The sequence below is a fragment of the Thalassophryne amazonica genome, chromosome 21 (assembly GCF_902500255.1).
Source record: "Thalassophryne amazonica chromosome 21, fThaAma1.1, whole genome shotgun sequence".
Lineage (NCBI taxonomy): Eukaryota > Metazoa > Chordata > Actinopteri > Batrachoidiformes > Batrachoididae > Thalassophryne > Thalassophryne amazonica.
In genome coordinates, this window is record NC_047123.1 from 13,099,625 (window position 1) to 13,112,833 (window position 13,209).

Sequence of the window (13,209 nt, forward strand, 5' to 3'; positions counted from 1 at the left end):
TCGAATTAATAAAACGAGTGCACGTTTTCTTTTAATTGTGCCCTCGAATGAATAAAACGCGTGCACATTTTCCTTTAATCGAGCCCTCCAATTAATAAAACGCACCCACATTTTCTTTTAATCGAGCCCTCAAATTAATAAAATGCACGCATGTTTTCCTTTAATTGAGCCCTCGAATTAATAAAACGAGTGCACGTTTTCTTTTAATTGTGCCCTCGAATTAATAAAACGCGCGCACGTTTTCCTTTCGTTCAAAATGAACTCCATAATATGATCTAAATTGTCGTCCTCACGACGGGGAGACGCTTCGCCCTCAGCATCCTTTTTAATGTGCTTAAACTCCAGATGATGTCATGCTGGGCAGCTGGAGTTCTCTATATGTCCTTGTGCGCAAAAACGATGATGATACACTCTGACCAGATCCATTTCTAATAGGGAAATGTATTACACTTTCTGCTGGTTTGTTGGCTAATAGCCAACATTTATATGTCACGACAACACTGAGTGCACGTTTTACAAATTGTGGCCACGTTTAAGTAGATTGTGCCTTTGTTTTACTCAAACGATGCTTAAAACGTGCGCACAATATAATGAAACGTGCATACAATATAATAAAACTTGTGCACAATATAACAAAACGTGCGCACAATATAATAAAACATGCGTACAATATAATAAAACGTGCGCACAATATAACAAAATGTGTGCACAATATAATAAAACATGCGCACAATATAATAAAATGTGTGTACATTCTCTCCACATGCAAAACATTTTGCGATGACACTTCCAGGGCTCCGTAGAATATAACAATGGTGCAAGTATCGCCAAAGAACAGGTGCGTTAGTCCACTTAATAATTCATTCCTTATGTTTGACAGGAAACTGAAATGTGGGAGGAGCATTGCTGCGTTAGTGAGATGTCTTACGGCTTCTAGAAAGCTATTGGTCATTCTGTTAGCTCTTGCTTGCACAGACATGAGCCTTTCCCTGTGATGGCAACAGTTAAAACGGGTGTGAAGAGTCACTGATGATCCAGAAGGAGCGTTGCAGGGAGCAGCAGGTCGAGATAGTTTTGATGTCTGGCAGCAGAGCCTCAATGCTTCTTCCTGCTGTTTTGCTTATCTGCTGAATTGCTGCCTTTTCTAACTTGGTGCAGCTGGGAAACCATACCAACACACAGTACATCAGCACACTCTTGACAGGTAGTAGAAGTTTACCAGCAGTTTCTGTGACAGATTTTCCCTCCTCAGCTTCCTTATGTAGCAGAGGGGCAGTTAGGCTTTCCAAATGACAAAGGCTGCATTGATGTCCCAGGATAGTTCCTCTGTCACACCAAGGCCAAGAAACTTGATAATGGAGACTTACTCCACTTCCTCTGCATTTATGCAGATTGGGGAGTGTTGCACTGTCCTGACCTCTGGACGCAGTAAATCCACAATAAATTCTTGGTGCAGTGGACTGGAACATTTTCTCATCACTCAGGCTGTTGTCTAAGAAGTTAGTTCTCTAATGGGGGTTTTCATTTGATATCTGACTACTCTTGCATAAGTTATGACTTCTGTCACTGTACACAGTAAAGTTTAAGGCACACAAGGTCTTATTAAGGGTCAGATGGAAGTTAACAGTGACCAAGGTACAGCGGAGGGTTTCTATCTGTTGGAGGAGGAGTCTCTGTTGAATCTCTGGCATTTCCATACTAGGTTTGTTATTTTGAAATGTCTTTTGATGCTGATGAGAATGCAGAGATCAATGAGAGTTCCACCTTGACATGAACCAAATTATAGTTATTGTTGGACAATGGCTGTGTTTAATGCATGCCTATGAAGTGAGGTGGTGGCATGCAGATCTCATGACAGTTTGTGTGTGTGTGTGTGTTCTCTTTGTGGAAGCTTGCCTGTCGTAGTTATGGCTTCCCTTCCTGGGTGTAAAAGAAGGCACAAATTAATATGAGTGGACCCAGTTGGGTACAGGCCATCACCATGGTTTTGATGTATTTCTGATATGCGACAAGTGAAAGCTTTTTTATAAGGACTTTGTGATTGGCTGAATCCCGTGAACCGGTAGGCGCCATCCTTTGGGAAGGTGGTCCTCCTTCCCTAACATGAAGTTCTGTTTAGATGCCAGGATGTCTGAAACTTGTAGCAGATTAACATTGGATATAGAATCTGGTGGCCAGTTAGTGACTTGCTAAAATGGTCTGGATAGCAGCTTTGTAGCCCTGGTTGCTGTCAATAGAGGGGTCATAAACATTTGTGGGCCTGACCTTCCAATATTTGTTTCTATGGTCGTTGAATATGTACATCAACCATTTTCCTCCAGTCAATGTGACAGGTTATGGTGGGGTGCACACAGCTCTTTTGACCCATCTGGTGGAGCTTGTCAGGCCCCTTGTGAGGAGGGTTCCCACTAGCTCCCACTTTACTTGTATAACCAGGTTTGTTTCCTGCATGGAGGGACAGCTGTCTGCCTACGACATCTGTGAGTTTACAGGCAACAGACATTTCAGAGCTTGAGGCACGCTCTGAAAAGGGTATGGGCATCAGCAGGGGACATCAAGACCCGTGGATGTGTTTGGCATGTGTTTGCAAAAGCACTGCCTACAGCCAAGCTCAGGTGGGTTTGAGCAGGGTGGTGATGCTAACTCAGCCTTTACCATTGCTGAGCTGTGTGTGTTGGGCATTGTCCTTATGGACAAAGATGCCCAAGAGGGTTACAAAAGAAGGGCATGTTTTGTCTGGAATCCCAGGATAAGGGAGTGCCTGGGGTTCCCTGGTCCTCTTCTGCAATCTATGACGCATGTTTTGGCAGAAGGAGGGGAAGGTGCCTGGACTCGCTATGCAGATTTGGGATTTGTGTTGGGTTCCTTTTAGCTGGGCAATCAAAATTGCTGCATTGTCTTCAGTAAATGTTTAGAGATTAGCTTCTAATTCTGCTGTGAAACTTTTCTCATTAATGTGATTTGAGTCCTTAGTCTTTGTCAGGGACTCCAGCTGAAGAATACGCATGCCTCGTTCACAGGGCCAACTTGGGTCATCTGAGGAGCCCTGGTCACTCAGGAAGGCGTTGAGGTGAGGATGGAATTCTTTCATGTTGCAACGAATATGGTGCATGTCACTCACCAGTGGACTGACACCCGTTGAACAGAATTGGTTCTGATGCTGCATTACTGCGGGGTATTGTACTGAGAGTTGGAACTCTTAAATTAGCCAGCGTGGCTTCAGTAGCTTGGGCTAGTTACAAGTGCCTTGCAGTCTCTGGAGCAAGGTTGCTACCAGTTGTGAAACTCTGCATTCAATCAATTAGTGAGGTTCTCTTGGAGTACAGCTAACCGGGCTAGCTTTAGAGGTAAGCCTGATTCAAGGTTGGTGCTTACGTGTGACAGTTCTCGAGTCAGCAAGTCAGCAGTTGCACCTACATAGCTGACATGTTTCTGTCTTAGTCAAGTTGCGACAGCAAAAGCTCATTTGCAAAATCTTATTTGTTGTACCTGCCGTTTATTGTTATTGTACCTGGGCATTTCTCCTGGGAGCACCCCCATTTTTCACTGCACCCCCCGCTCCCCGCTAATATTCAGGTGCGGTCTATAGTCTGGAAATTACAGTACAAACTCCTACCTTCCAAACTAAATAAAGAAGCAAGCACAGTCTGTATCTCCAATCTTCCTTACTGTTCAGGCATGGACTTCTGCCTCCAGTGAGCGGATGCTGCTGAAGTGTCACTAGAGCAAGACAAGCTGCTGGGAGAACTGCGGTTGTGAGGGGAACGGCCAAGTCCCAGGCTATAGTTCTCACTTCCTGGGGACATCCTAGTTTACATAAACACAAATGAGAAGTGTAAGACTTTATAATGAGACAAAAATGGTGGTACTACAAGAGTAAATAAAACAAACCACTGGAGTAAAATGCTCCATTTGTGCCCCCTACAAGATCACGTAATAAATTCTCTTTAAAAATTAACAATAAATAATAAAAACAAACAAACTAAAAACTATTTTAAAGCCTGCTGTTGTGTAACTGATTGACACTAGTCTGCAGATCGAGAAACAGGGATCATCAGTCAACCTGCGCTTCCTCTGTTACCTCATGGTGATAATGGTAAGTGCTACTTGACACACTGCCAGTCAAAACCGGATTTTACACTTTTACTCTGTTTTGTACTCTGCCACCCTCCCATGATCAAAGCTATATTCTACTTTTCAGTCGTCAAAAAGCCCCAGGCCCTTACCTCTTGGTGTCCATGGGCCGGCCATCGCTGCTGACACTGCGAGGGATGACGGCACCTCGCTCCAGTCGCTCGGCTGACAGAGTCTTCCCCATTGAACTGCCGAGGCTGGTGGCTCTGTTTGGGGTGTGAGGCTGCGGTGAAGCAGTCAGTGATTGCTGAGGGCGGCTAGATGTCCTTTGCCACTTGTTGTTGTTGCTGCGGAAAGGGAATTTGTATTCAAAGGAGCCACTATCACTGCTGCTTCCTTTATATTCAGCAACAGGCACACGGAAGAGCTCTGAACAGCCCCTACAGAAGAAAGAAGAAATAGTGTCATTAAGGTGGGGCCCGTTTTTTATTTGGCATGGGTTGCATCAATCAATAGCAAGACGAGGTTTGCATTTTGCATCACCAGTTACACAACATCACATTGGAGTTGAGCAGAGAAGAAGTTTCTTCAAAAGCAGAGTTTTAAAGTTCACTGACAATTTGCCAGAAGGCACATGGGAGACTCAAGCCTAGGTCTGATCTCTTTCCTTGTATGAAAATCCTTCTTTATGCTGCCATCATCTGCGCACTCGGAATGAGCTGTGCCGTGTCACCAATGCTGTTTGTGATATTCATGGACAGGATATCGAGATGTAGTCAGGAGGAGTAGGGTTTCCTGTTTGGTGGGCTCAGGGTCTCATCACTGTTTTTTTGCCAATCAATGTTGGCTTCATCAGCCTGTGACCTCCAGCACTGACTGGATTGGTTCACAGCCGAGTATGAAGCGGCTGGTATGATAATCAGCACCTGGTTCTCAGCAGGAAACCGACGGATTGCCTACTCCGGGTCGGGAATGTGGTCGTGAGGGGTTAAGTGCCATACGTTTCGAGCGAGAGAGCAGGAATTCACTGTGCCCCAGCAGAAATCAACTTTGAGAGGAGGGGGGTGTGCTGGTCCTCTCTCACAGCACCTTTTCTCTCCCTCAAGGAGCAATTTCCTCTGAGTGTGCATGCACTCAGATTTATTAATTAATAACAATTAATTAAATATTAATTAATTAATTCATATAGAGTTAATAGCTGGAATGCATTCAGCTCCATGAGTGGTCTGACCACAGCATATCTAGGGTGGTCACGCATGTGAAATAATATAATACGCCAGAATGCATTTATTACGCGAGTGTGGTTTTGGCACCAATCTGACGCAATACAGAATCCAGCGGGCAACCTGTCTGTGCTTCTGAAGCTAACAGATGAATGTCCAATCTGTTGTACTGCTGTCAGATCATCTGAACCACCATAGTGTTTAGTCTCCACTCCTCTGGAAGCTTTGGGTGAGAAAGCATGTCTGCCACTGTGTTCTGCACACCAATGAAATGCATTGCTCTGAGATTTGCAAGTAAAAGTCTTGCAAATCTTCCAATCTTCCATGCAAAGCATCTTCCAAAGCTTGACTTGACTTTGTGTCCCCCTGGTGGCTCACATGATAAACTCTTGAAGCATCAGCTGACCGAACAACATGTCATGTTTTCCTTCAATGAAAGGAAGCAAATGCCTGAGGGCCAAGTGTACTATGCATGGCTCCAATACATTTATGTTATGGAGCTTCTGATGAGGGCTCCAGGTGCTCCTGACCACCTTGTGATTCCACACAGCTACCCAACCTGACAGAAAGAACCAGATTACTTCTTGCTCTGCTCCTCCTTGGACAAGGTTTTAATGATCTCCTCTTTCTTGGCCTGGAGGCACGCTTCGTGCATGCTGTGCTTGCGGGCCTCCTTCGTCTTGGAACGACGAGCGTCAGCCTGATCAGCCAGGAGCTTCTTGCGAGCCTTGTCTGCCTTCAGCTTGTGAATGTGTTCCATCAAGATGCGTTTATTCTTGAACGCATTACCCTTTGCCTTCAGGTAGAGGCTGTGGTACGTGTCAGTCTTCTTAGACTGCCTGTATCGACACAGCAAACAACACAGGATCCGCATGTGACACATCCAGGAGAGTTTCTCTGGCATATGAGCGTTGGCAGTACCCTTCCTCTTACTGACTCCCATGTGTCTTCCCTTGCGGCGTGTCAGTGTGGCAGCGGACCCGGGAGTGGACAGGTTTGCAAATGATAAGACCATCCTTCACGAGTTTACGGATCTGCTGACACGGAGTTGGCGTTAGCGATCTCATTGGTCTTGTTGGGATCCAACCAGACCTTCTTCTTGCCGCAGTGTAGGATGCTGGAGGCCAGCCTCTTCTGGAGCCTGAGCATGCTCATGGCTGCTACTTCAGTCAGAAAAGGATCTGTTATTACTACCCCTGACGGGAGGAATGTGAATCCAAGAGAACACTGCGGCAAGGAGAAGTCCTGCTCCTCCATGGCACTCGGAAGTGATAGTGCAGGCTCAAGGCCTCAAGTAATTGTAAAATCAATACTTGAAACCAAATCCTCTGTTGTCACAGCTCGGTAAAACATCTGAAAATGGAGAACGTTCAGAAAACTGCTTGAGATCCATGATGTGATGAAAGCCACCATCAACAAGAAAATAAGTTCAATAAAACCCTCTTGATTGAAACAAATTTTATACAAAGTCAATGGCACCATTCTGTAGACGTGTCTTGGCATCAGGCCAAGGTCAATGTAGACATCAGTCTGCCAAGCTCTTCAGCCTTCAGTCACTCTCTCCAGAGTGGATGCCTGGAGTGAACCATCACTCAGGTTCAATTTCAACTATCTGGAGAGTTTGTGAGCTAAGATGAGGTGGGTTAATCCATTTCCAGTACACCCCATTCGAGTTCTGGCATCATTGCTCTTGGTAAGCTCATCAGTGATTGTACACTGTGAGTGTGGGTAATGGGCACCAGGCCTAAGAGCTTCATCTGAAGAGACGATGACAGAAGCAACAAATTTATTGAAGGCAAGCTGGTAGGTAGAGAAACATCTTTGGGTCTTGTCAGCAACTCTGCTATTCATCAATGTATGGGACTGTTACGTTTTGACATAACACATCACGTGATAAATCTGTTTCTGGGTCCAAACAAAACAATGTCGACAATTGTAATGGAGCCTCAACATACGAGCGAATCAACATACGAGTTTTTTGAAATACGAGCCGTCACTCAGTCCATATTTTTGTTTGGAATACAAGCGAAAATCTGAGTTACAGGTTGCACTTTGGGACGCCACCGAAGAGAAGAAGCAGGAGAAGCTAGTGCGGACGTTAAGGCAGCGGATTTTGCTGCACTTGTTGCGAAGGAAGGCTATGTCCTGCAACAAGTGTTTAACTGTGACAAAACTGGATTATTCTGGGAAAAAAATGCCATGGAGGATGTTAGAGCCTGACCGATATATCGTCCGGCTGATATTATCGGCCGATATAAGCCCTTTTCAAAGTACTCACTATCGGCCGAAAGTTTGCTGATAGAACGCCGATAATTTCTCATAAACAGAACAGTTACTGAAATAATGTTTGTGTCGGCAATTTAAAATGTCCTTGCACCGTTTGTCCAGTAGATGGAACTCTGACTCCATTCAACTGAGAGCTGCTTACACCCCTGCTTAAATGTGTTCATCAGGCAGGAGGAGAAGAGGGAGACCAAAGAGGAGGTTCATGGATGCGCTGAGAGAGGACATGCAGGTGGTTGGTGTGACAGAGGAAAATACAGAGGACAGGGTGAGATGGAAACGATTGATCTGCTGTGGCGACCCCTAACGGGAACAGCCGAAAGACAAAGAAGAAGGGCACTCCTGTGACAAGAACGGAATTAAACAATCTGGAAAAGACTCCTTTTAATTGGGGAGCACAGTCTTTGAGTAGACGGGCTTTCAGGCCATCTGGGCCAGTGGCCTTGTTTGGCTTCAGTTTAGAAAGACTTTTAGCCACGTCATCCTCAGTGATGGCTGTGGTGGCTCCTGCAGGAAGATTTTTACAGATCTCATCACATTCCTGTTCATCATCCACTTTATCAAATCTACAGAAGAAATGGTTTAACTCATCAACAAAACACTGATTAATGGTTGTAAGAGCATCACATTTCTTACTGGATTTGCCCATCAGTGTATTTAGACTTTCCCAGGCTTGTTTTATATTGCCACTGAAAAATTTACTTTCTACTTTATTCTTGTACTCAATTTTTGCCTTAAATATATTCCCTCTCAGCTGTCTCCTTTTTTCCTGCATTAATTGCACATTACCAGAGCAGAAGGCTGCCTTCTTTTCATTAAGACAAATTTTCAATTGTTTGGACACCCAGGGTTTGTTATTTGGGAATATTTTCACAGTTTTAGTCTCTGACACATTATCCTCACAGAACTTAATATAAGATGTGATGGTGTCAGTGAGTTCATCTCCATCCAGACAGGATTCAAAGAAAATGTCCCAGTTTGTTTCATCAAAACAGTCTCCGAGTTGCTCTTTGCTTTCATCGGACCACACCTGTACCTGCTTATTAACTGTTTTAATTCTTTTGACCACAGCTTTGTATTTAGGCAAAAGATGAATCACATTGTGGTCAGATTTTCCAAGAGGCGGTCTGCATACCGCTTTATAAGCCTCTGGGATGTTGCCATAGCAACGGTCAAGCGTGCGATGCAGACGTGTGGGACAGTCTACATATTGCTGTAGAGTGGGCAGATGGTCAGACAGACTGCAGGAGTTAAAGTCACCCAGAATGAAAACGGGCTGGTCAGCAGAGCGGGTGAGTGCATTATTATAGCTCTCTGCTCTTCTCTCTCCTGCTGCGTCATCATCTGGACCGGGCACGTATACGAGAATGACAGTGATCTGTCTGAACTCCCGCGGAAGATAAAAGGGTCTAAAAGATACAGTATCTCATAGTCAGGTGTGCATACTTGCTCTCGTATGCTGTATTGAGTGGCCCAGCTGTTACCCACAAACAAACACAAACCCCCTCCGATGGATTTGTGCGCAGTGCGCGCGTCCCTGTCCGCTCTGACAGCGGTGTAACCTGACAGGCTCCGTGTATCGTGATGATCTTTAAGCCATGTTTCCGTCGAACACACAAGATTACTCTGTCTAAATTCACTGTCATGCTCGGCTCTCAGCACAAGTTCATCGAGTTTATTGCTTACCGAGCGGACGTTAGAGTGATGACAGGCAGCGGGAATCTGCTGCGGCGTCTCCAGAGTCGGTGCCTCACGCCTCCCCTGGAGCCACGCTTTTTCCTTTTCCCCAGACATTTAAGAGGCCGTCGGATTTCCTGACAGTCCGCAGGTAGACAAACTGAAGGAACCTCACCAGGTGAGCGAAGTGACAAAAGATGCTCTCTGATGTAAGTAAGGAAGCTTTGCCGGCTTGTGAGGCAGCTCCCGTGCGCAAACGCTGATAGGCAGAAAATGACCCACAGCAGTGCGATTTTCATTGCGACGATAAGGTCCAAAGTGAAAAGTGCAGTGAAGTTCTGACAGGTCACATCCACATTAAACCAATGAACTGCTTAAAAAAAATACATTAAAACAAATTTAATAACGCTAAAGCCCCTTTCACACCGGGGCTGCTCCCAGTTTCTCCCTAGTGCGCCATGACTACGCCGAAAAACCGCGCTGTTTGGAGTTAATTGCCGGTTAATTACTGTGTCGGCTTGCACCTGATGACGTCTCGTTGCGCTGCGAGTTTGGCTGCCAGGTGCTGCCAGTTGCTCCCCCTCACTCTAAACTTTAAATAGCCTCATTTTCTGCCTGTCATCCAGTCTCTTTTCTGAACACAGTACACACACGTCGCGGTCCTTGGAAGTAGTGAGCTGTTTTTGCTGTCTGTTTTGCTGTCTGTTCTTTCCTTCTTTGACCACGAACCGTCCTTTAAAGCAAATGTGGAGATGTCTGGAGTTCACCTTGATGTTGACATGTCCTGGACTTATGTCCTTTTTTAACTGTGATAAGAGAGTTTGAGGAGAGAAAGGAACTAACTGCCTGCAGACAATTTTTTTTCTTCTTTCCTCCTTTGACCGCGAGATGCGCGAACGAACCTTCAAGCGAATGTGGAGATGTCTGGATTTCTATTTGATGTTAACATGTCCTGTCTCAGCACTTATGTCCTTTTTTGTCCCTTTTTTAACTGTGATGTGAGAACAAGGAACTAATGCCTGGAGCCAGACGTTTTTTTCTTTTAATTGTTCACATGTGCCCGCGTGAACAACCGTCCATGAGTGGACTAGAGATGTCCGGACTTTTTACTGGATATTTCTGGCAATCATTCTGCTTTTTTTTTTTTTTCTTCAGCATGTAGTTTTTACTGCATTAAGTACACGGTATAACAACAATCCTGTGTGATTTATACTGTGGGAACAACGGAACACAGCAGGAATCATAAATTGGCTTCAAGTCACGTCGGGTAACGCCTCTTTGCCCCGAATTACGCCTCTTTGCCCCGGCTTGCGCTGGAACCACTTCCTGTCTGCGCTGAGCACAGGACGCCAAAAAAATTAAACAGGTTTAATTTTTCGGCGCCTGACTTGCTTCCTCCTTTGCGCCCTCGTGCTGTTGTGGCGCCAAGCTGCATCGTCTTGGCACTGAGTTGCTTCCATGTGGCGTCGTCATAATGACGCACGGTGCAACTAGGAGCAACCGCGAGCACCCCCGGTGTGAAAGGGGCTTAACAGACAAACAGTGAAACAAACAGTGAGCGCAGGGTCAGCAGCAGGCCATGCCCCCGGAAGTGGTTTATGCAAGTAATGATATGAGATAGAAACGTACTTTTTTTGCTGAAAAGTTAACTCCCCGGACTTTCGAGCCAGCCATCGGCCATCTTTGTACTCCTCATAGAAGCTGTGTGATGACGTGTGGCATGTGAGTGTCCAATTGGAATTGGTTCACCATCACATGGTTTTCCAAAATCCAATCAATTGTAGGGCAGATTTACCTCACGTGATGAACGTTTTCAGGAAACTTACTAGTTGGCCCGTTTGAATAGACCCCTAACTCCTCCAATGCACCCTGTGCCATTACGCACAGCGAAAGTGAAAGCAGATGGAGAGCCTCGCATGACAATCTCACGTGCTCAAACAAAGAGTGTGTAACTATCAGGATTGCTCCACTAGTTTGCATTTGAATGTTACTGGATAACTCTGTGGCTCTCTCCCTCTGGCGTAAAGCACTGTTTACCATATCAATGGGGTGAGGGAGAGGGGCCGCATCTCAGACTGTAGGAGCCAAAGTGTGAAATGAACGCTGCTTGCAAAGTCAGACAGAACACTCCAACACAAGAGAAATAGAAATTTGTGATGTAACCTTTGTGTAATAGCAGACAGAAATTGATTTGAGATGTAGACAAACAAAACACATAGACCATTTTGTATATATTGTTCAAACTGTGCATTTGTGTTTATTGTTTGAACTTTTTTGTTGTACAGTCCTCAAATTACCTTTATAAAGTGTCAAAACAGTTGTTATTATAGTTGTTATATATTATAGTTTGCTGTGTGTTTTGAATAAATGTGTGTGGGAAATTATTTTCCGTTTTACTTTGTCCTTTGTGATTTCTGATTGTAAACCTTTATTACACGTATAAAACATGATAATACAAACCTGATTGTGGGATGCAGGGAGAGCTGTTAACAGCAATAATAAAACATTTATGCCAGGTGAGTGAACTGTCCAAAAAATGCCCTCGGACCCCAGAGGGTTAATAAACGCAAACCGAATTTCAGACATATATATTACTCTGGAACAAAGACGACAAACAGTGTTGTAAAGGACAATAAACAGGACGTGAAAGAGGAAACTTCACTTTCCCCCCGAACGACATGAACAGGAAGCAATCGCAGCTCACAGCAACTTCCACTGAAAGTAAAGGAGAAACGACTTGAGCTTCTGGCATTTTTACATAAAACAAATGCAATAACGTCTAAAAACCCATGCATACATCCATTTTCTTCTGCTTCATCCGAGGTCGGGTTGCTGGGGCAGCAGCTCAAGCACAGCCGCCCAGACCTCCCGATCCACACACACCTCCCCCTGCTCCTCCGGGGGAACCCTGAGGAGTTCCCAAGCCAGCTGCGAGACGCAGTCCCTCCAGAGTATCCTGGGTCTTCCCCGGGGCTTCCTCCCGATGGGACGTGACCAGAACACCTCTCCAGCGAGGCGTCCAGGGGGCATCCAAAAAAGATGCCTGAGCCACCTCAGCTAGCTCCTTTCGATGTGGAGGAGCAGTGGCTCAACTCTGAGCACCTCACCCTATCTCTAAAGAAGCGCCCAGCCACCCTGCGGAGGAAACTCATCTCGGCCGCTTGTACTTGCGATCTTGTTCTTTTAGTCATGAGCCAAATCTCATGACCATAGGTGAGGGTCGAAATGTAGATCGATCGGTAATCAAGAGCTTTGCCCCCCTGCTGAGCTCTCTCGTCACCACGACGGTCCGATACACTGCAGATGCTGCACCGATCCATCTGTCGATCTCATGCTCCATCCGTCCCTCTCTCGTGAACAAAACCCTGAGATACTTAAACTCCTCCACTTGAGGCAAGGACACTCCACCGACCTGAAGAGGGCAAAGCACCTGTTTCCGGTCGAGAACCATGGCCTTGGACTTGGAGGTGCTGATTTTCATCCCGGACACTTCACACTCGGCTGCAAGCTGCTACAGTGCATGCTGAAGGTCCTGATCTGATGAAGCCAAAGGAACCACATCGTCTGCAAACAGCAGAGACGAGATTCTGTGGTTCGCAAACCGGACCCCCTCTACACCCTGACTGCGCCTGGAAATTCTGTCCATAAAGGTAACGAACAGAACCGGTGACAAAGGTAGCCCTGGCGGAGGCCAACGTGCACTGGAAACAGGCTTGACTTACTACCGGCAATGCGAACCAAGCTCCTGCTGCGGCCGTACAGGGACCAGATAGCCCTTAACAAAGGACCCCGGACCCCGTACTCCCGGAGAACCCCCCACAGGGCGTCTCGAGGGACACGGTCGAACGCCTTCTCCAAATCCACAAAACATATGTGGACTGGTTGGGCAAACTCCCATGAACCCTCGAGTACCCGATGGAGGGAGTAGAGCTGGTCCAGTGTGCCGTGACCG

At 45.9% G+C, this 13,209-nt stretch overlaps 1 protein-coding gene and 1 pseudogene across 3 annotated transcripts in view; both read right to left on the minus strand.

The window, feature by feature from the left end:
- Positions 1–13,209, minus strand: part of sipa1l1 (signal-induced proliferation-associated 1 like 1) — a 199,180-nt gene that overhangs the window by 44,922 nt on the left and 141,049 nt on the right. For all 3 annotated transcript variants that reach the window (XM_034162799.1, XM_034162800.1, XM_034162798.1), the window contains exons 15-16: positions 4,227–4,514; positions 3,670–3,807 (exon numbers count right to left, since the gene is read on the minus strand). In XM_034162799.1, the coding sequence (XP_034018690.1) occupies positions 3,670–3,807; positions 4,227–4,514 (426 nt within the window). The remainder of the gene's footprint in view (positions 1–3,669; positions 3,808–4,226; positions 4,515–13,209) is intronic.
- On the minus strand, positions 5,866–6,473 carry LOC117503540 (annotated as a pseudogene).